Below are 24126 nucleotides of genomic sequence, written 5' to 3' on the forward strand. Positions count from 1 at the left end.
GTGTTTGTACATATAAAATACATAAATATGATTGCTGGATTTGTTTGTTTTAGTAGCCCTCCCCTGCCCCTCATTTTCCTTGTTTGGTTTGGCCTTTGCCCTGTCTTTCCACATTGTCCCTGTATATTACCAAACCAGTATGTATCCTTCTATATTTTTCTTCATGCTTGTAGGTATATACACACACACATACACACAAATGGTTTTGGAATGTTTTGTTGTTTTTGTTCATTGTTTTACAAAAATAGAATCCTATATATACATCCTACTTATTTTCACTCAACAATATCCCATGAAAATCTATCAAAGCCTCTTGGTATAGCTCTTTGTCTTTTAAAAGGCTAGAAAATATTTTGTGGATGCACAATTTATTTAGCCATTTTCCTATTGATGAACATATACATTCTTTCCAGATTTTGGCCACTACAGGCCATGCTGAATTTAAACATCATTGTGCTTATGCCCTTATATACTAGTGCTTTCAATTTATAACACATGTATACACACACACACAAATGTTTATTTGTAAATAAATATTTGTTACCATATCAATTTATAAAAACAGGCTGTTATAATTCACTTTTTCTCTTTGTATGTAATGTATGAGATTATTCTTTTTTTCACATCCCTATCAGCATAAGGTTTTATGATTCTTTAATAATCTTGACAACTTAATGGATGTATTTCCTTGGCTAATAATGCCTTTCAGTATTCTCTCGTTTTTTGTCCAGTTGGATTTGCTCTTTGAATTGTGTGCTCATATTACCTACCCATTTCCTAGGGGTTGTTTATATTTTTCTTAACTTGTAAGGCCTCTTTGTATATTTTGGATATTGGCCCTCAGGCTACCATCTTTATTATAGACATATTTCCCAAATCTGTATATGTTGATTTTACTGATGGTACATTTTGCCACATAATTTTTTCTACATCCCTTTTTTCATATCCAAATATGATAATGTTTTTTATAGCTTCTGGGTTCCCAGTCTTTGTTGAGACTGTTTTCTCAAAGATGGATAACCAGTGGTAGTAGCATAATATGTTAAGTAATTCCTACTTTCCCTTGTAAATTGAACTACTATCTTTGTCATTAAACCTTTTATATCCAAGGATCCATTTATGAATTCTCTTGTTTTATCTGTGTGTCTTATTTACCTTAGTCATGTTGATTAGATTAAATTAGCTTAAAAATATTTATCTTGGCTATTCATTGGCATTTTTTCTTTATACACATTTTAATATCATTTAATCAGTCCCCCAACCCCATCCTATTGTGATTCTAATTAGAACGGCATTAAATTTATATTTCAATTTTGTAAGAATCATTTTTTAAATACATAGCTGTTTTTGTCTAAGAAATGGTTATTTCTTTCCTCCTGTTCAGATCTTATTTTATACCATTCTTGATACATTTGTTCTAAAGAATTAAGAGCTTTTTTGTTAAAAAAAAAAAAAAAAAAGAGCTTTTTTGTTCTTTAGGAGTGCAATATTGTCCTCCTTTCCGTTCCTAAATGCCTCTTGCTAAAATAGAAAAAGTTTATTAATTTAAAAAATACTTTTCATATCTAGCTATTTTACCAAATTGTCTTGTTAGCTCCAGTAACTTTTATTTTAGTTTTATCTTTTTTTTTCTTATCAGATTGCAGCAGATTTAATAGTGGCCCCAAAGGTATGCCCAAGTTGTAACCCCAGAACCTGCAAAGGTAACCTTATTTGGAAGAACTATCTTTGCACATGTAATTGCAGATTTTGAGATGAGATGACCCTGGATTTAGGGTGGGCCTTTGTATGTTTGTTTGTGCTCAGTCATGTCTGACTCCCTGACTCCATGGACTGTAGCCCACCAGGCTCCTCTGTCCATAGAATTTTACAGGCAAGAATACTGGAATGGGTAGTTTATCTTTTCTTTCCAATGGTTATTCTAATTATTTAATTTTCTTCTATTTTTTGCCAGAAACTCAAAGACAGCATTAAATAAAAACAATGCTGGTGGGCCACTTTGTCTATAACCAGTTTTAAATAGAAATGTTTTCTGTGTTTTTCCATATTTGCTGTTGGTATTTTTAAATAGTTTCCACATTTACTTTGTGATATTTTAAAAGGGAATGTTTTGTATTTTATCAAATGCTTTTTCAATGATTTCTGATCTTTTTTTTAAGATTTTGATATAGTGAATTATGTCATTAGATATCTGGTTTTGAACAACTCTTACATTACTAAAATAATATATTATATTACTATTTTGATACATTGCTGGATACTACTTGTCAATCTTGTATTTAGAGCCTGGCCTCAGTATTCATAAGTGAAATTGGAGTCATTTTTTTTATTGGATTCTTTTCTTCAGGTTTAAGGATTAAAATTATGTACGTTACATAAAATGAACTGCAGAATTTTCCTTCTTTTCTCTGGCCTGGAATACTTTAACTACCTTTAGAAATTATGTGTTTTTTTTTTGTTTGTTTGTTTGTTTTTTGAGATCAGATAAAATTCAACTGTAAAGCCCAAATATGAAGTCTCAGTGCCTTTTTCAATTGGTAGACCCTTAATCACCTTTCCAGTGTTTTATATGGTAAATCATATATTCAAATCATTTTGGGTAAATGTTGATCATTTGTATTTTTCTAGGAGTTATCTATTCTAAGTTTTCCAAAATATTGCCGTGAATTTAGTTGAGCATATAGTTTTATAATAAGCCTTTCTCATTGTAGTCATATTTTTCTTTCTTGGGCTTAGTCTTGTCTGACTTTGTGTTCTGTCTCATATTTTATATATTAGTTTAGTAAGCACTTTTATCTATTTTTGGTGGCTTTATAGAACCTGGTTTTGGATATATTTATCCCTTTTACCTTATTTTGATTTTATATATATATATTTTTGGGGGGGGCTTCCCTTGTGGCTCAGCTGGTAAAGAATCTGCCTGCAATGCGGGAGACCTGGGTATGATTCCTGGGTTGGGAAGATGTCTGGAGAAGGGAAAGGCTACCCACTCCAGTATTCTGGCCTGGAGAATTCCATGGACTGTCTAGTCTATGGGGTCACAAAGAGTTGGACACGAGTGAGTGACTTTCACTTTCACTTTTCATATATATATTTACTTAATTTTCAACGTTTTATATTTATTTACTTTTCCTGTTTTTTGCCTAATATCTCAAGATTTATGCTTATTTCTTTACTTTTTATCTTCTTTAATTGTAGTTTTTTATTCTGCTTTTTTTCACTTGATGATATCACGGGTTTTCCCCTATTTTATCATGTACTCACATTGCTCACATCATTTTTAAATTAAATTTTATATTTTGAGAAACTATGTAAAATAAAATATAACAAATATCATTATGATGTAGAAGTTATAAGAAAAATACAGAGAGATCCCATATACTCTTTAATTAGTTTCCTCCAGTTGTAACTTATTGCAAAACTGTGCTATGATATCACATACATACAGTCAATACAAAGAATAGTTTCATCACCATGAGGATCCCTCCTGTTGTCCTTTTAAAGCCAAATTCATTCCCTCCCACTTGCATGTTTTCTCTGACCCCTGGCAACTCATCTGTTCTCCATGTCTTTAAATTTGTCATTTCAAAAATGTTGATATAAATGCAATCATGCTGCTGCTGCTGCTAAGTCGCTTCAGTTGTGTCCGACTCTGTGCAACCCCTGAGATGGCAGCCCACCAGGCTCCCCCATCCCTGGGATTCTCCAGGCAAGAACACTGGAGTGGGTTGCCATTTCCTTCTCCAACAAATGCAATCACATTGTTGCATAAATGCAATCAATATAAATCCCAAAGGTGATTAGCTTTTTTTTAAATTTAGCACAATTCCTTGGAGATTCATCCAAGTTTTTAACCATACACTTAATTTTTCATGGGTACTTATTATTCCACTGTGAAAATACTGTGTGCAGTGTGAAGTTGAAAATCATTGTTTTAGAAAGTAGATAGCTCTAATAGTACAGCTCTGTTTACTCTTCTTAAAGGACTTTGTCTTAAAGGATCTTATCTAATCCTCCAACTAATGTCATGAGATAGGGAGTACATTTTATACACATGACAAATAAAGCAGTTGGGGCCAAGAGATTTTAAATAACTCGGCTAAGATTACATGCTTTTAAACTGTGGTGTTGGAGAGTCCCTTGGACTGCAAGAAGATCCAACTAATCCATCCTAAAGGAAACCAGTCCTGAATATTCATTGTAAGGACTGATGATGGTGAAGCTGAAACTCCAATAATTTGGCAACCTGATGTGAAGAACTGACTCATTTGAAAAGACCCTGATGCTGGGAAAGATTGAATGCAGGAAGAGAAGGGGACAACAGAGGATGAGACAGTTGGATGGCATCACCAACTCAATGGACATATGAGTTTGAGTAAGCTCTGGGAGTTGGTGATGGACAGGGAAGCCTGGCGTGCTGCGGTTCATGGGGTCACAAAGAGTAGGACACAACTGAGCGACTGAACTGAAGATTACTTAGTGGCAGAGTCAGGATTCCCTTTCTTCCTCTTCCTGCTAATGCTTTTAACCGGGTTTATTGTGTGTAGTCAAGGTGGGGAATATTTAACATGGATATCTCATTTAGTCCTCCCAGCATACCTATGTGGGAGGTACAAACAGTAGCCTCAGTTAGATCAAGACAACAGGCTCTGAAAGTTTATGTGATTTAAGTGGCTTGTAAGTGGTGTAGGTGGGATTCGATCCAGTATCTCTCTGACTGCAGAACCAGTGCTCCTAAACACTGCCTTATGTTGCTTAAGGGAGTATTTTCTGTTCTTCTGGTACTATTGAAAGAAAGGGTTAACAACCACGATAACATCTGATTTAAAATTTCATAAATTTCAGTGTACACAGATAGGCCCTGCTGCGGGTGCATTGACTAGTGCTACCTACCCAACTATTATTTTTTCTAGCAGCCCTTTGCTGTGGCAGCCACGCATGAGTTTGTTTGCTTCCCAGCGAAGCAGGGGCTGGCATGCTCTTCATGGAGGCATGCCCAGTCACTGCAGGAAAGGGGTATGGTGTGCCCAGCAGGCTGCAAGCACCGTGCTGCGCAGGGGCTGGCAATTCTCTTTAGGGTGGGGAAGGGGCGGAACTCTCCACAGGGTTCCCACGCTGCACTTGACAAGAGGGAATGATGATTCCCCAGTGTTCTGGCTGGGTCCCAGAGTGCTCCCTTTATGTGCCCCACAGTTGACATGTGACCTGCTTAGTCAGCTGCTGTAACTGGCTGCCCAAGGGAAAAACATGTGCCTCGAACGTGGAGCCTCGACTGCAGCAACCTTGGGCATGGTTGACTTCCATGTCCTAGAATGCCAGCCTGGCAGCATTTGGCCCCTTATCCCCCATCCCGTTCCCAGCTCTTCCATGCTGTGGACGCATGTTGTATCGAGTCTGTACAGGCAGTGTTGGTCTGTGTCTCTGAGTCTGAGCCATTTTCTTTTTATTCATTTGGCTGTTTTGAGTGATTCTCATCTAAAGAGCTATCTACCATCTTCAACATCCAAGCCACAGAATTCTTTCTCCCACTGAAGTTTGAATATTTTATCTGTAGAGGCCATTCTGTGCTTTCTCTCCTGCTACTGACGTCAAAAAAGGTACCTTTTGCAGTTACCTTTAGGGAAAGTACCCTGTTGCATAATATGAATCAGCCTGCCTTTTAGGTTCTTAATAAATATGATTCTCTTTTGCCACCCAAAAAAAGGAAAGAGAGCAGGTACTCCCCAGCTCCTCTGGTAGCTCTTCTTTTTTGTTCTTTTTGCCCCTTTCCTCATTTTTTTTTTCTGCTTCAAATTTCATTATAGAAAATTCCAAACAGGTACATACTATGCTTATTACACATTCAGTTCAGTTCAGTTCAGTCGCTCAGTCGTGTCCAACTTTTTGCGACCCCATGAATTGCAGCATGCCAGGCCTCCCTGTCATCACCATCTCCCAGAGTTCACTCAAACTCACGTCCATCGAGTCAGTGATGCCATCCAGCCATCTCATCCTCTGTTGTCCCCTTTTCCTCCTGCCCCCAACACCTCCCATCATCAGAGTCTTTTCCAATGAGTCAACTCTTTGCATGAGGTGGCCAAAGTATTGGAGTTTCAGCTTCAGCATCATTCCTTCCAAAGAACACCCAGGACTGATCTCCTTTAGAATGGACTTTAGAATAGACTCCTTTAGAGTCTCCTTGCAGTCCAAGGGACTCTCAAGAGTCTTCTCCAACACCACAGTTCAAAAGCATCAATTCTTCGGCGCTCAGCTTTCTTCACAGTCCAACTCTCGCATCCATACATGACCACTGGAAAAACCATAGCCTTGACTAGATGGACCTTTGTTGGCAAAGTAATGTCTCTGCTTTTCAATATGCTATCTAGGTTGGTCATAACTTTTCTTCCAAGGAGTAAGCGTCTTTTAATTTCACGGCTGCAATCACCATCTGCAGTGATTTTGGAGCCCAAAAAACAAAGTCTGACACTGTTTCCACTGTTTCCCCATATATTCCCCATGAAGTGATGGGACCAGATGCCATGATCTTCGTTTTCTGAATGTAATCTTGATTCCAGCTTGTGCTTCTTCCAGCCCAGCGTTTCTCATGATGTACTCTGCATCTAAGTTAAATAAGCAGGGTGACAATATACAGCCTTGACGTACTCCTTTTCCAATTTGAACCCATTACATATTTTAATTTGTGAAATGTCACTTTTTTGTTTTTTTTTTTATATAAAATTATTTCTCCTCTTGTGGATCTGAATGAGTTGCCCATATATAAAGAGTATTAACCCTTTATCACCTTTGCAGTAAATGTTTTTCCCAGACTGCCTTCTAACTTGTTGACAATCCTTTTGATGTATATTCTACATTTTTATTGGTCACATTGATTGGTTTCTGCACCACCTTCAATAAAAGTGGTTATTTCTTCCAGTGCTTTTATGCTTGAAGAGATTTATCATTCTGAGATCAGGTAGACAATCTAGCTTTTTAATCTGTTTTCAAATATTTTAGCTGTCAGTTCATCTAAAATTCATTTTGTGTGTAGTATGAGGTAGGGATGTAGAATATTTTTGCCCAAATTGTCATTTATTTGAGCACTGTTTGTTGATTAACTATTTCCCTATGGTTACTGCTGTTACATTTTTATCATACATAAATTCTTATATATGCTAGCATAGGGGAGCAAAATTTGCCACCCCGTCACTTTGGCGTGAGGATTAATTTACGTATGTTCTTAGTTTTAAGATTAACAGAAGACTCAGAAAGTCTTTCTTTTTACCTCCTTCTTAGCTGCCTAAAGTATAATAAAGGGCTTATTTTTGACATAGTGCTCTCACCAGAGATAATCTACAGAGTATCAGCTAGGTGTGGTGGGGGAAACTCTGAGTTTTCTGTTCTCATTCTCTTCATGGCCCAGCAAACATTTGTTTGCCCATCTCCATTTGACTTGCCTTTCTCCCCTTTTAAGTCCCAAACCCCTACCTCTATCATCCTGTTTTGTCTTTATTTATTTATTTTTATTGAAATACAGTTGACTTAAAATGTTAATTCCTCTTGTACAGCAAAGTGATTTGGATATATATATATATATACACACACACACACACACACACACACACACATTCTTTTTAAATATTCTTTTCCATTATGGTTTATCATAGGATATTTTTTAAATTGGAGGATAATTGTTTTACAAAGTTGTGCTTCTGCTGTGCCATGAAGTGAATCACCTATAAATATACATATATCTCCTCCCTCTTGAGCCTTCTACCCTGCTCCCCATCTGACTCCTCCAGGTCATCACAGAGCACCAAGCTGATCTTCTTGTGTTTCACAGCACTAGCTATCTGTTTTATACATGGTAGTGTGTATATGTTAATGCTACTCTCTCAGTTCATTCCCACCCTCTCCTTCCCTTGCTGTGTTCACATATCTGTTCTCTAAGATGGTATTTACGCTGAGGGTTTCAGCTATTTTGGCAAGTTACTCAGTTCTCCTGGGTCTCTCTCTTGTATACATGTCATTAAACTTTTTTATGATTTTCTCCTCTTAATTGGTCTCACGTCAATTGAATTCTTAGACCAGCCAGAAGAACCCAGAAGGGCAGAGGAAAATTTATTCCTCCCTGACACTGAGGTTTATTTGGATGGCTTCTTATACTATTCTGTCAGTGTCTCTGTTGGGTTCACCACCAATTTCAGACTCTTATATTTGCAACAGCTAGCAGGCCAAATTTCTCTTCACCATTCTTCCCAGACTGTTACTTTACTCACACTTTTTTCATAGCTCATCTGAACAATTTTTTCCCCTTCCAAATGAATTTAAAATGTTTTTGTCAGACTCTTCCCCCAAATCCTGTTGTTTTGATTGGAATTACTTTAAATCTAAAATTTCATTAATGTCCTTACCATAATGAATCTATCTAGGAAAAGACAAGGTAGATTTCTTAATTTATTCAAGTTTTCTTGTATGTTCTTTAGAAGTGTGTGCAGATTGTATATCTCACAGATTTCTTATTAATGTCATTTCTGGAGAGTTTATAGTTTGTGATATGATTTATTCTATGTTCAAACTGATTATTACTGGTACATAAGAAAGATTTTGATTTTATATGTTTATTTTATATTTGACCACCATGCTTAACTCTTCTAGTAGTTTTTCAGTTACTTCACTTTGATTATTTTGGAAATTAAGAGTATCAACTCTGATAACTTGGTCTTCTTTTAAAGAGCAAAACTTTTTTCAAGCCTGATTGTTTTAGTTAGAACTTCCTGGACAGTGTTAAATGATAGTAGTATTGGCAGGAATTCTTGCCTTGTTTCTGATTTTAAGGGAAACGTTCCTATTGTTTTCACTTTTAATTCTGATGTTGGTTATTGGTTAAAATTAAACATCCTTTATATGTTAAAGAATTATCTTATTTTTAAATCACCATCACCCACCTCTACTTTAAAATCAGGAATGGTTATTGAATTTAGCTAATGGTTTTTGAGAATCTATTGAGAGGTTCATTTGAGTTTTCTCCTTTGATCTCCCCATTTCATCTGTTACATTAATAGATTTTCTAATAGCAACCTTTGTCACATTTATATGGTCAGCTTTCCATTTCCTCTGTGTACTTGGGAGAGGTTCAGATTTGGCCTCCATACTATGAATTGATAGATTTTGCACTTCGCCATCTCCAATGTGAAGTTTAATTCTGCTGCTACAATATTTTTTGTAATTCTTCCTTGGTTTGCTAAACTCTCTTTTCAGTCCAGTTTTGTTATCTTTCTTTCTTGATATGTTTTATTTCAATGGCTTTCTATACCTATTTCATAGAGTTCATGTTTTCTTGTATTCTCTTGAGGATGCAATTTTCTAAAATATTTCTTCTGGTTCCGGCACTAAATGAAGGCTTTTGTGCTTCCTCCAACTCCTCAGAATGCTATACATTTCCCTTCTGCTGCTAGAGGTTTTCATAGGAAGCATGCAGTCTGTGGTGTATGTTGATGCAATTTGAAGGAAGATTGATTTAGGCTTTGTTAAAGACATAGAGTATGTAGATTTCATTTGACTCCTCATATTCTCTTTGGTATTGGCTAGAACCCCTTCTCCGGAGAAGGCAATGGCACTCCACTTCAGTACTCTTGCCTGGAAAATCCCGTGGACAGAGAAGCCTGGTAGGCTGCAGACCATGGGGTCGCAAAGAGTCGGGCATGACTGAGCGACTTCACTTTCACTTTTCACTTTCATGCATTGGAGAAGGAAATGGCAACCCACTCCAGTGTTCTTGCCTGGAGAATCCCAGGGACGGGGGAGCCTGGTGGGCTGCCGTCTATGGGGTCGCACAGAGTCGGACACGACTGAAGAGACTTAGCAGCAGCAGCAGCAGCAGCAGGACCCCTTCTCAGCCCGACTCCTGGTGGCCAGGTTGATGCACCAAGCTTCCGGCCTGTTTCCCAGTGTCTAGCAGCTTCATCTGCTGGGTTTTGCTGGACCCATATCGAATGGCTTATTCCTACTTACTAGATTCCCTGACACTCTGAACATATAAACTGAATGAAGAACTGCAGCCTCCCATATGCATTGGTACCTGAGTTTTACTTGTGAAGTTTCCCATTCCCAGAATGCAGTGTGAAGGCACCAAAGCCATCACTTCAGCCCTTTTGGTTTATGGGAGGAGCCTCCAAATGGATATAGACCGTCTTGGAGAGTTGTTGATTTCCCTTGCAAATGGTAGCCCTGGAGTGGAGGCATGGCTGGTTTTGCCAGTTATGAAATGAACTCTCCATTGCTAAGCTGTGAGGCTGACTGTGGTATAACCACTCAGTGTTTTACTGTCTTGTTTCAGATTTCTGCTGCAAGACTTGGCCCCAGATTGTTTTTTCCTCATTTCAGCATTAGTTTTAATGTTAACGGAGATTTCTCCCAGATAATCATAGTAGGATGCCCATCAGTCTAAGTTTTAAGTAATTTGGGGGAGTTTTATCATTCTCTGTATCTTGATAGGTATTTTAGTGGGGAGCTAGGAGAAGCTGTGTTAGTGTGAGTTAAGCAAATACTATTTTAAACTATAAATCCAATGTGTGTGTGTGTGTAGATACTTTTTTTTTTTAATTTTGGCCATGCTGCCTAGCTTGTGGGATCTTAGTTCCCTGTCCAGGGATTGAACCCATGCCCTTGGCAGTGAAAACATGGAGTCCTAACCACTGGACCACCAGGGAATTCCTTATGTTTTGGTTTAGAGCAGAGATCAGCAACCTTTTCCCGTAAAGGGCCAGATAGTAAGTGTTTTGGCTGTTGTAGGTGATCTGATCTGATTTTTTTTTAACTCCATAAGTATTACTGGAGCTTGAAAGTAGCATAGACCAGTACTGTATGTATACAAATGAGTTTGGCAGTGTTCTAATCAAACTTTTCAAAAACAGGAGGACCAGCTGAAAAAGTTTTGAGATGGGTGACGGTGATGGTTGTACAACACTGTGAAGGTACTTAATACCTCTGAACTATATACTTAAAAATGGTTAAGATAGGGGCTTCCCTGGTGGCTCAGGGGTAAAGAATCCGCCCACCAATGCAGGACACTTGAGTCTGATCCCCGATCTAGAAAGATCCCACATGCTGTGGAGCAACTCAGCCCATTGATCACAATTATTGAGCCTGTGCTCTAGAGCCCGGGAAAAGCAACTATTGACCCCAAGTGCCACAACTACTGAAGCTTGGTGCTCTTGAGCCTGTGCTCTGCAACAAAAGAAGCCCCTGCAATGAGAAGGCTGTGCAATGCAATGATGAGTAGCCCCTGCTCGCTACAACTAGAGAAAACCCCACACAGCAACAAAGACCCAGCACAGCCAAAAATAAATAAATTTTAAAAATCAGCATACAGAAAGAGGGAAGAAAGAGGAAATTCCATGCCTACAGTAAGAGGGGGACTTTGCTCGAAGCTTCAAGACAGTGAGACAGATTTCTGGAGTGGCAGTTAAAAGGCATATCATAGTTAGAGGGGGGTGGAGTTCAGGGACTTCACAGTTCATCCTCGTAATAGCATCCCATACTGTTTAGGAATAGAGATACACAGAGCTGACAGTCACACTTTTCGGCATAAGGATCAGAGCAGGGATTTTTTGTCCTTGCGAGGCTTGGGGAACCTCTGCAGCTGTCACAAGGGTTCACATCAGATGCAACTGAAAAGCCAGCCCGGCCTTTGTTCTTTGTGACTGGTCATGCTTCCTGTAGATGACCTGCTCTCTTCCCAAGGCTGGAAGATCCTGGGTTTTCAGTTATTAACCACAACCGGCTCACTGGATAAAGAGAAGCAGCCGCTAGTCTGAATCAGCTGCTATGGTGCCTCTTTATCAGGATCTGCCACTGGGATTTACTCGTCAGCTGGAGACCAGGGCCCTTGGCCTCTGGAAACAGTGCTGCCCTTGGGACCCCAGACCACATTTCCTTCGGTGGTGTGGACAGGCTCCTCCTCCCCAGCTCTCACCCTGGCAGCCCTCAGCTTTTCCCAGACCTGGAAAGAAAGAGCCTAAAGTCTAGCCATGCATGGCCTCCCATCTCCACAGGGGAAGCAAGTGCATCTAATGCTGTTCTTGGAGCAGAGTTAGCATACCCACATCCATTTACACGATTCTCCCCATCTAAAGAGCTTCCTTCGTGGCTTAGACAGTGAAGAATCTGCCTGCAATGCAGGAGACCCAGGTTCGATTCCTGGCTCAGGAAGATCCCCTGGAGAAGGAAATTGCTACCCACTCAAGTATCTTGCCTGGAGCATCCCATGGACAGAGGAGCTTGGCAGGCTACTGTCCATGGGATCACAAAGAGTCAGACATGACTGAGTGACTAACACTAACTACACCATCTGAAGGTGACACTGGAGGAAATCTAAGAGGTCTCCATGGCAGCTGAGTGGTAGGGCTGGTGCCATAGGGCCACCAGTCACGGGACCTGCAGGTGTGGCCAGGAGCAGCCTTGGGCAGTGCTGGGTGGTTTGAGAGCTTCCTGGTCTCTGTTGGAATCTGTTCTCCAGGCTGAAGGAAGGTGTCATCATCACTGGATGTCAAGCGCTCCCTCCCCCTGCCCAGTCTCCATGGATCCCACCACCATAGAGAGCTTGAGTGCTGCCAGCCTCTTAGTTTTCAGCTTGCTCTTTGGTGTCCAGGCTGCTGTTTTTAGAAAAGGATGGAATTCTTGGTTTCACAAGGGGCTAGGAGCCCGCTGGCTCCATGGTAAAGAATCCACCTGCAATGCAGGTGATGCAGGTTTGATCCCCAGGTCACGAAGATCCCCTGGAGGAGGGCATGGCAACCCCTTCCAGTATTCTTGCCTGGAGCATCCCATGGACAGAGGAGCCTGGTGGGCTGCAGTCCATGGGGTTGCAGAGTTGGACACGACTGAGCAGGCACACATGCACACACAGTGCTCTACTTAGAGGAAGCAGCCTTTTGGGATGCTCCTCTCTCTGAGCTGGGGTGTTTTGAAGGAATAGACGAAGGAAAAGGAAACTTAACTGGCTTTGGGTTGTTATCAGGTAGCTTAGCTGCCTTGCAAACACCCACTGCTTAAGGTGCCTGGATTTTTCTGTTTGTGCACTCGTGAGGGTGGGAGTACTTGTGGAAGGAGTCACTGATCTGTGCATTTGGAATGGCAGAAAGCTCTTCCCCTACCCCACCCCAGGTGAGAAAATTGCATAGCCCAGAGCTGGCCTACATGTGTGCCTCAGAAAGTGTAGGTTATGGGGACCCCCACCCCCAATACTGAACCCCTTCAATCTGTTCGTTTTCATGTACACATGGGGGTAGTGGATCTTTGATGCAGGAAGAATTATTTGGTTATGAGTGTCTGCTGACTCAGTCTGGAGAGGCTTTTAAAGGAGATGAGATGAAATTTCATCTGTGCCACAGAGAGCAGGGGGGTGCATTGCTGGGTGGAGAGAGGACTGTAGGCCGGGTGTGAGCCAAGATGGGTGAGGGAAGCATGGGGGTGCATAAGGGCAATTAGGACAACCTGACATGTGATCTTGGCATTGCAAGATTGACGCCCTGTTGGCCTTGTGGCACACGATATTATGAGAGTTCAGTAGCCTTGTGACCATCTGTTTTTCTAGATCCCATTCCAATTTTTAAGCAGCAGGATTCTCCCCAGAGAGACTCCTATCTCTAGGACTGTCCTGAGTTCATGAGCTTGGCTCAGGCTGTACCTGTTGTAACTGACTGGTTTCACCATCTATCTCAGCACCCTCTTTCCCAGTGTGCAACAGACCAGCTGCTTCAGAACCCCCAAAGGAACAGCCTTTTGGCATCTTCACCTGGTCTAGCTTTGAACTTATTTCTGAAAAGGGTGTTTGGGAAACTGCCTCTGACCTGAGCAGCTCTCTTAAGACTCTGTTCTGGGCGAGGGAGAGGAAACCCTACATATGAATGCTGCTGATGTCAGAGGGAAAGAGATCAGGAACCTAGAAAATCCATAGTAAATAAACAGCAATTCAAGGAGCCCAATTTCCTTTCTGATGCAGAAGCTTCTCTGGTGTCTTCTGTCCTGGGAGCCACTGCCAGGTTGCTGCCTTGTGACTATACATATTCTTCCTTAATACTCTAAATGCTCAGAAGAGAGAAGCTGCTTTCAGATTATTCACAGCTCTCTTTCCCTTCAGTACACAGCAGAAGCAGCCTTTCTCTCCATGTGTACATACTCAGTTTTGTTCTCTCCTGGGGACTTTGACTTCTACAGTCTTGGTCCATAATTTCTGATTCGGCATTTTCATTTCCCCAGATTCTCTCCTGGAAGTCTCTCTGAAGGTTTTTGGAGCAGGGACTGCTTTTGTTTTTTTGTTTTTTCTTCCTCCTAGGGCTGTTCTGCTTTCAACATGTATTTGGGTGTATACTATTTCCTGGTAAAAGCAAGACTGGGGATACAGATGACTTTTCCCATCTGGGGAAGCATGGAAAAGAATTCTCAGCAGAGGAATGGGGACTGATCCTTTTGGGGCCTCTCTGTACTTTGTTAGCTCACCTAGTCCTTTTGGAAGCCAAATTCAGAATCTACTCTGCTAATTACTGGACAAAGTAATTATAGGAGGGAAAAATCATACAACATAATAAATAAGGTTTAGGTAAGCTATGTAGGGGCTGTGCAGTGGGTAATGAAAAAGTAGGGGGACTTCCCTGATGGTCCAGTAGTTAGGATTCCATGCTTCCACTGAGGGTGCAAGGGTTCAGTCCCTGGTCTGGGAACTAAGATCCTGCATGCTGCGTAGTGCAGCAAAAAAAAAAAAAAACAAATGAAAGAAAAGTAAGTAGACATGAAGAAGACATGTTTCATTCTCATTATAAAAATAATCCATGCTCACTAGAAGGAAAACATCAAATGTTACAGAAAATAAGAATAACTGAAATTCCCCCATTAATGTGTTGGTGTAGTTTCCTCCCAGTCTTCTATGTATATATGCCTTTTTTGAAAAAATTGAGATTATTCTATACATGCTACTTTGCAATATATTAAAAGCTAATATGCCATGATTATTTTCCCATGTTATTAAATATTCTTCTAAACATGATTTCTAATGACTGCATAGTATTTCATCATTTGAATGGACATAATATGTATTTAAACCGTGCTCTTTTATTTGACATTTGGTTTCTTGGATAGATGTGATTTGATGAAATCTTGAAGAGAGCAATGGAAGTAGATGGCTTATGTTGTAGATGTGGTTCTGCTACTTCTTAAACCTGCTGAGCAAGGCTTAAGGTCTTAGCATCTATTTCCTCCTTTGTCAAAGAAGGCCATGAATAGTAACTACTTCTTTGGTGGTGACAATTAGATGAGCAATGATCCATGTTAATCTCTTAGCATGAAACCTCACATAGACTAAGTAGTCAATAGGTGTTAATAATAATAGAATTATCCTTGTCCTGATGCTTTACCATATGTGTACTTACTTCACTGTTAGACTTAGGATCCAGGGAAGGAAAATTGCACTTACACAGATAAGTAGAAGTTCAGAATGAAAGCTGCCTTCAGATAAGTAATGCCTTCTATTAGGTGCCTTACAGATGGAGCCTTTGGCCAACTGCCTGAAATTAACAGGAAGAAAGGTTTTGGAGCCTCTGCAGTTGTGTGACTGTATTTGGTTCAGAGCAAGGAAGTGGGAAACCACCAGTTGCAACCAGGAAGTTATCTTTGTGCCCACAGGCCAAGCCAGCTAAGCCTTCCTGTTGTACTTGTTTGTTTTCCTTTACTTGTTTTTTATTTTCAAACTTTTATTCTGAAAATTTTCAAACATTTTGGATGGTGAACAGTATGCCAAAGACGGGTATGACCTCCGCCTAGATTCAGTGATTTTGTCATGCTTTCTGATAAGCACGTTAAAAGATGTAAGATCCTAACTGCATTCCCTGCTGTGTGACAGGCTTGTGCTGTGGGGCCTCACACAGTGGACAAAATGTATGCACTGTCAAACCAAGGGCTTATGGAAACAGAAGGTCAGAGTGTAACGACCCTAGGCTCTGGGGTGATGGAAATATACCTCTTGTTTTTATAATACAAATTACAGAAAGCAAATCTCAACATAGTTCCTGGCTGAAGGGAAAAAAGTAGATCCAGACTTCCATCAACATGACAGCGTATAACTTCCTTCTAATATAGTGATATAATTGAATAATTTACAGCAGTGAAAAACAGACTACATGTGTCAGCACGGATAATTAGAAGAAGCCCTGTTGAATGAAATGTAATTTGCAGAAGGGGATACATAGACACACAGAGTATATAATTTATCATTTATTTAATGACTAAACATAAAATAATAACATGTATCGCTTGTGGATATGTACAAGTTTCATAATGTATAAAACATTGGAATGACTCCCAACACCTTCAGAATAAAGGCTCCATCTGGTTAAGGAATGGAAGAGATGGTATTCAGGAAGGTTACATGAGACTTCAACCAAACCAGTAATGTTCAAATTTGTTAAAATGAGATGCTGGACATAGAGGTCTTTATTATATTTATACCTATATTTTATACCTTTGGAAGATTTTAGTGTTAAAACTAGAGTGAAAAAGCATTGTTTAAAAGGCTTAGAATCTTGAATCACTTTGTGGTTTTAAAAGCTGAGGCTGGGAGAGTTCAGTGTTTTGCTTCTTAAATATTTTTGAATTTTATTTAATTATGCCACATTAGGGTTGGCTTTTTGGTGTACAGTTCTGTGAGATATTTTTTATTATGATAAAATGTAGTTTAACTTATGTAACATCTTAGCCATTTTTAACTGTGTAGTTCACTGGCATTAAGTACATTCATGTTGTTGTGCAAACACCACCACTGTCCATCTCCAGAACTCTTTGATTTGGCAAAAACTGAAACTCTGTACCTGTTAAACAATGATTCCCAATACCTCCTATCCCCAGGCCCTGCCAACCAGCATTTCTGTCTTTACGATTTTGACTACTCTAGGTAGATACCTCATGTAAGTGGAAGCATACAGAATTTGTTCTTTTGTGACCAGCGTGTTTCACTTAGCATAATGTCCTCAAGGTTCATCCACGTTGTAGCATGTATCAGAATTTTTAAGACAAAATGGTCTTTCTTTGTATGTATATACCACATTTTGTTTATCCATTCACTTGTTGATGGACACGTCTTAGGTTGCTTCCATGTTTTAGCTATTGTAAATAATGCTGCAATGAACATGGGAATACAAATATCCCACAGAACCCCCGCGTTCAATTCTTTTGGGTATATGCCCAGAATTTAAATTGATGGATCATGTAATATTTCTATTTTTAATTTTTGGAAGAGCTGCCATACTCTTACACAGCAGCTATACCATTTTATAGTCCCACCAATAGTGTGTAAGAGTTCCAATTTGTCCATATCTTTGCCAACATTTGTTATTTTCTTTTTTTATAGTAGCCATTCTAATGGTGTAAGATAGTATCTTACTATAATTTTGATCTACATTTCATTTTCTACTTTCCCTTGTGATTTCTTCTTTGGTCTGTTAATTTTTAACAGTGTCTTTAATTTTTACAAATTTGTAAATTTTCCCATTTTACAGTTGACTCTTCAATAACATGGATTTGTACTGCACGGGTCCACTTATACACGGATTTTTTCAATAAATACTGTAATACTACATAGTTTGCAGTTGGTTAGGTCCGTGGATATGGAACTTTGGATACAGAGGGCCAACTATAGAGTTATATGCAGATTTCCATTGCATGGGGTATTGGTGCTCCTAACCCCACACCTCATTGTTCAAGGGTCACCTGTACTTCTGTTCATGATTTCTAACTCCATCCTGTTATGGTTAGGGAAGATATTTTGTATAATATCTATCTTTTAACATTTTTTGAAATAGTTTGCCACCTAATCTATGGTCTATCCTGGAAAATGACCCACGTGCACTTGAGAAGAATAGAAATTTTGTTTTCAGGTAAAATAAAGTGTTTGTTATGAAAAAAAGTGTTTTGTTATAAAACATTTTATAAAACAAAGTGTTTGTTATAAAGTATATGTTTGTTAGATCTAGTTGATGTATTGTGTTGTTCAAGTCCTCGAATTTCTTGCTTTTCTTCTGTCTGACTGTTGAGAGTGGAGTATTGAAGTCTACAAGTCCTTTTGTAGAACTGTCTATTCCTCCTGTCAGTTTGGTCAGTTTTTGCTTCATATATTTTGATAGTCTATTATCAGGTACATAAATGTTTGTAATTGTCATGTCTTCTTGCTGTATTGAAACTTTTACTAGTAAATAATATTCTTCTTCATCTCTTGTAAACTCTTGATTTATAGCTTTTTTTGTCTGATTTTATTATAGCCACCTCTGCTCTCATTACCATTTGCATGGAATATCTTTTTCCATCTTTTTACTTTCAACCTATTTCTGTCTTTGGATTTAAAGTACATCTCTTGTAGACAGCATATAGTTAGATCATATTTTTTTATCCATTCCACCAATCTCTGTCTTTCAAGAGAGAGTTTAATCCATTTACATTTAAAGTTAATATTGATAAGCAGGGAGTTCTGTCACTTTGCTATTTGTTTTCTATATACTTTATAAACTTTTGTCACGCATTTCTTCTGTTACTGTCCTCTTTTGTGTTTAGCTGATTATTTTGGTAGTATAACAATTTAATACTTGTTTCCTTTTACATGTATTCTGCAACTGTTGGGTTGGCCAAAAAGTTTATTTGGGTTTTTCCATAAGCTGTTATAGAAAAACCTGAATGAGTTTTTTTGGGAACCCAATATTTTCTTTGCGGTTATCATGAAGATTACGTATAACATCCTAAATTTATTACTGAATTTGTAAATTATTACACTGAATTTGTATTAGCTTAATTTCAATAATATACAAAAACTCTGCTCCTTTACAGTTTCATCACCACCCCTTTTAGTTAGAGATGTCACAAAATTATGTCTCTATACAAATATGCCCCCAAACTTAATCATTTTACATGCATTAGTCTCTTAAATTATCTAGAAAGCAAAATGTAGAATTATAAACCAAAGTAATAGTAACACTAGCTTTTAGATTAATGTGTTTTATAGAAATGTATTACTCTCTTAAATCATATAGATAAAATTATTCTTTCAAACTGTTGTTACACTAATACTAGTTTTTATAATTGCCCATGTCTTTTCCTTTATGAAGATATTTATTTCTTCATACAGCTTTGATTTACTGTCTGATATGTTCTTTCATTTCAGTCTGCAGGACTCCCTTTAGCATTTCTTGCAGGGTAGGTCAAGTCATAACAAACTCTCTCAGTGTTTGCTTTTCTGGAAATATCTTAATTTCCCTATTTTGAAGGATAACATTGTTGGATTCATGGTTGACAGGTGTTTTGTTTTGTTTTGTTTTTCCCTATTTAGCACTTTGAATATGTATCAGCCCATGCTTTCTGGCCTGCAAAGCTTCTGATGAAAAATCAAATTACAATATCAGTGTGGGTCTATTTCTGGACTGTTCTGTTTTGTTGACTGATATGGCTCTTCTTGGCCAGTACTGCATTGTTTTGATTACTATAATTTTATACGTGTGTATGTGTGTGTTAGTCGCTCAGTCGTGTCTGACTCTTTGCGACCCCACAGACTGTAGCCTGCCAGGCTTCTCTGTCCATGGAATTCTCCAGGCAGGAATACTGGAGTGTATTGCCATTCCCTTTTCCAGAGGAACTTCACAACCTAGGGATCGAACCCTGGTCTCCTGCATCGCAGGCAGATTCTTTACCATTTGAGCTACAGGGAAGTCTATAATTTTATATAGGAAGCCTTAAAATAAGGTAGTGTGATTCTTTCATCTTCTGCTTTTTCAAATTTATCCTAGCTTTTCTTTCTTTGCCCTTTCATATACATTTTAGAGTCAGTTCACTGTTGTCTACAAAATATCCTTCTATGGTTTTGATTAGATTTGCATTGAATCTATTGATAATTTTGATGAGAATTGATATCTTTTCTATGTTGAGCCTTTCAATCCTTGAATACATATGTATTTATATATTTAGATCTCTAATTTCTTTAATCAGCCTTTTGTAGTTCTCAGCATATAGATTTTGTACATATATTATTTAGATTTATACCCAAGTATTTCAGTTTTGGAAGAGGTAATGTAAATAGTATATATTTTTAAAAATTTGATTTCCAGTTTAACCCTGCTATTATGCAGAAATGTTTGTGTTGACCTTGCAATCCTTAAACTTAGCTAATTATATATTAGTTTTAGCAACTAACCTTGCTAATCATATATTAGTTTTAGGAACTTTTTTGTTGATTCCTAGGGATTTTCTACACATATAATAATTCTTTGAAAACAGGGACAGTATTATTTCTTCCTTTCCAATCTGTGTTATTTTTGTTGTTTTACTGCACTGGGTAAGACTACTGGCATGATGTTGAATTGGAGTGCTGCAAATGGGCATCCTTGTCTTGATCCTGATGTTAATGGGGGGAGCATTCGGTCTTTTATCATTTAGTATGATTTGGGGCATAACATTTTTTAGATGTCCTTTATCAGGTTGAGGAGTGCATGTGTGCTCAGTCATGTCCAACTTTTTGTGACCCCATGGACTGTAGCCCGCCAGGCTCCTCTGTCCATGGGATTTCCCAGGCAAGAACAGTGGAGTGGGTTGCCATTTCCTACTCCAGGGCATCTTCCTTACCCAGGAATTGAATCTCCTGGGTAGGGAGATCTCCTTAATCTCCTGCATGGGCAGGCAGATTCTTTTACCATTGAGCCACCCAGGAAGCCATCAGATTGAGGAAGTTCCCTCCAATTGCTAGTTTATTGGGTTTTTAAAATCATAAATAGGTGTTTCATGATCATATACTTTTTATTCTTTATACTGTTAATTTGGTGAAATTCATTAACTGAATTTCAGATATTGAATCAACCTTTCATGATGAGGACAGACCCTTTTTGGTCATGGAGTGGTGTTCTTTTTATATTGCTGCATTAGATTTGCTACCATTTTATTGAGGATATTAGTGTTTGTGTTCATGAAGATTTTAGTTTATTTTTAATTTTCCTCTTTCTCCTCCTCCTCCCCCTCCTCCACTCAACATCTCCACCTCCCCTCACACCCACTCCTCTCTAGTTTTGGTGGTGGTTGTTCAGTCGCCAAGTCATGGCTGACTCTTTGTGACCCCCATGGACTGCAGCAAGCCAGGCTCCTCTGTCTTCCTCTATCTCCCGGAGTTTGCTCAAATTCTTGTCCATTGAGTTTGTGATGCTGTCTAACCATCTCATCCTCTGCTGCCCCCCTTCTCTTGCTTTCAATCTCTTCCAGCATCAAGGTCTTTTCCAATGATTAATCTCTTCACATCAGGTGGCCAAAGTATTGGGGCTTCAGCTTCAGCATTAGTTCTTCCAATGAATATTCAGGGTTGATTTTCTTTAAGATTGACTGGTTTGATCTCCTTGCAGCCCAAGAGACTCTCAAGAGTCTTCTCCTGCACCACACAAAAGCATCAATTCTTTGGCACTAGTTTTGGTATCTGGGTAATAATGACCTCGTAAAATGAGTTGAGACATACTTACTCCTTTTCAGTATTCTGAACCAGATTGTATAAATATCTGGTAGATTTGGTTACTGAAGCCACGTGAGTCTTATTCAGAATATTTTTAACTACACATTTTTTATTGAGATGTAATTGACATGTAACATTATATTCAGTTCAGTTCAGTTCAGTCGCTCAGTCGTGTCCGACTCTTTGCGACCCCATGAAACCCAGTATGCCAGGCCTCCCTGTCCATCACCATCTCCCGGAGTTCACTCAAACTCACGTCCATCAAGTCGGTGATGCCATCCAGCCATCTCATCCTCTGTCGTCCCCTTCTCCTCCTGCCCCCAATCCCTCCCAGCATCAGAGTCTTACTTTCCAGTATATTATATAATAGTTTTGATATTTGTGTATACTGTGAAATGATCACCATAGTAAGTCTGGCTAATATCTATCACCACACATAGTTACTTTTTTTTCCTTGTGACAAGAATTTTAAAGATTTGTCCTGTTATGCAACTTTCAAATGTCCAGTGCAGTAACTATAGTCACCATGTAATGTCATGTACATTACATCACCATAACTTATCTATTTTACAACTAGAAGTTTTGACCTCCTTCACCCAGTGTGCACATCCCACACTCCCAGCCTCTGGTAACTACCAGTCTATTCTCCAAATCTATGAGTTTATCATTTTGTTTATTTGTTTGTTTTTAGATTCTCCATATAAGGGAGATCATGCAGTAATTTGTCTTTCTCTGCCTTATTTCACTTAGCATGATGCCCTCAAGGTTCATCCATGTTGTCACAAATAGCAAGGTTTCTTTTTTGTGGCTGAATAATATTCCAGTGTGTGTGTGTACATAATTTCTTTAATAGAACTATTCAGGTTATATGTTTCATCTTTGATGAGTTTTAGTGGCTTGTGGATTTAGAGGAAATTCTCCATTTTATCTAAGTTGTTGAATTATGTGCATAGAAATATTCATAGTATATTCTTATTATCTTCTTAATTCCTGGGGATCTGTAGTGATTTCCCTTCTTTACTTCCTGATATTGATAGCTTTTGCATTCTCTTTTTATCCATGTCATACTGTGTAGAGGTTTTGCAATTATATTGATTTTTCAAAGGTGAACTTTTGGTTTCATTGATTATATTTGTTTTCATATTCATTGCTTTCTGCCTTTATTATTTCATTCCTTCTGCTTGCTTTGGGGTTATTGTGCTTTTCTTTTTCTGAATTCTCAAGTTGGAATCTTGGTTTACTGCTTTGAGATCATGCTTTTTTCCTAAAATAAGAATTTTCAGTTATAAGCATCTTACACATTTTCACATGTTGTATTTTAATGTATTTTAATTTTTTGTTCCATTCAAAATATTTTATAATTTCATTTGAGAATTCCTTTCTATAAATTTTCCTTTCCAGGCACTCAGAGAACTTTAATCTGTTCCATATCTTTAGATTCTTGGTTGTAATCAAGTGTTAAATTCAAATATACATCATCTCATGAGGATTTTGTAATAGCTTCATTTATTATGAATAATAATATGATATTCATTTACCTTGCTTCATTAAGGATTATAATAGTTATGATGTATTGAGTTCTTACTATGTCCTACGTACTGTGTTGATCACTTTACATAGTCTTACCACATCTCTTAACAATTCTTTTAATTGGTGCTGTTATTAGCCCCATTTTATTACTGAGAAAACTGAATCACATATTTTTTCTTTATTTTTTAAAATCTTTTTATTATTTACTTATTCATTTGACTGTGCCATGGGGCATGTGGGATCTTAGTTTCCCAACAAGGGCTTGAACCTGTATCCCCTGTAGTGGAAGTGCAGAGTCTTAGCCACTGGGCCATCAGGGAAGTGCCTGAATCACATATCTTAAGTGGTTTGTCCAAAGTCACTCAGCCAGTAAGTAGTAGAGCTGGGATTTGAATGTAGTTATGACTTCCTTGGTGGCTCAGACAGTGAAGCGTCTGCCTACAATGCAGGAGACCCGGGTTCAATCCCTGGGTCGGGAAGATCTCCTGGAGAAGGAAATGGCAACCCACTCCAGTATTCTTGCCTGGAAAATCCCTTGAAAATCCCTTGGACAGAGGAACCTTGTAGGCTACAGTCCCTGGGGTTGCAAAGAGTTGGACATGACTGAGCGACTTCACTTTCTTTCACTTTTGATTCCAAACAAAGTTCTTAACCATTATACTACTTTTCCTCTAAATTTTCAATTTCTTGGCTTCTTAATAAGACTGTCAGTTTTCTTGAAGACAAATACTACATCTTAATTATATTGATCTCCTTTTCTCTGGGCTTCCCTGGTGGCTTAGACAGTAAAGAATCTGCCTGCAATGCAGGAAACCTAGGTTCGATCTCTGGGTCAGGAAGATCCCCTGGAAAAGGGAATGGCAGCCCACTCCAGTATTCTTGCCTGGGAAATCCCATGGACAGAGGAGCCTGGTGGGCTACAGTCCATGGGGTCGCAAAGAGTCAGATAAGACTCAGCAACTAAGCACATTTCTCTATAGCACCTGAAATGATATTAACACACAGTAGTGGACTAACAGTTGTAGCCAAAATTCAATGAAATAACTGACGTGACAGAGAATCAAACCCATAACAATTGCCATTTTTCCCCCGGTTCTTAG

General features: G+C 38.7%; 1 protein-coding gene across 33 annotated transcripts in view; it reads left to right on the forward strand.

Moving 5' to 3' along the window:
- Positions 1–24126, forward strand: part of TMEM164 (transmembrane protein 164) — a 178398-nt gene that overhangs the window by 73794 nt on the left and 80478 nt on the right. For 4 of the 33 annotated variants that reach the window (XM_055564859.1, XM_055564860.1, XM_055564862.1 and 1 more), the window contains one exon: positions 1640–1669. The exons of 23 other annotated variants lie outside the window; for them this stretch is intronic. In XM_055564859.1, coding sequence (XP_055420834.1) covers positions 1640–1669 — 30 coding nt within the window. Of the gene's footprint in view, positions 1–1639; positions 1704–10622; positions 10953–17828; positions 17904–19177; positions 19210–24126 lie in introns of those variants that run through there. 6 more of the 33 variants (XM_055564844.1, XM_055564845.1, XM_055564846.1 and 3 more) reach the window with 4 other exon arrangements.

This window comes from Bubalus kerabau, chromosome X (genome assembly GCF_029407905.1).
Source record: "Bubalus kerabau isolate K-KA32 ecotype Philippines breed swamp buffalo chromosome X, PCC_UOA_SB_1v2, whole genome shotgun sequence".
NCBI classification, from domain to species: Eukaryota; Metazoa; Chordata; class Mammalia; order Artiodactyla; family Bovidae; genus Bubalus; species Bubalus kerabau.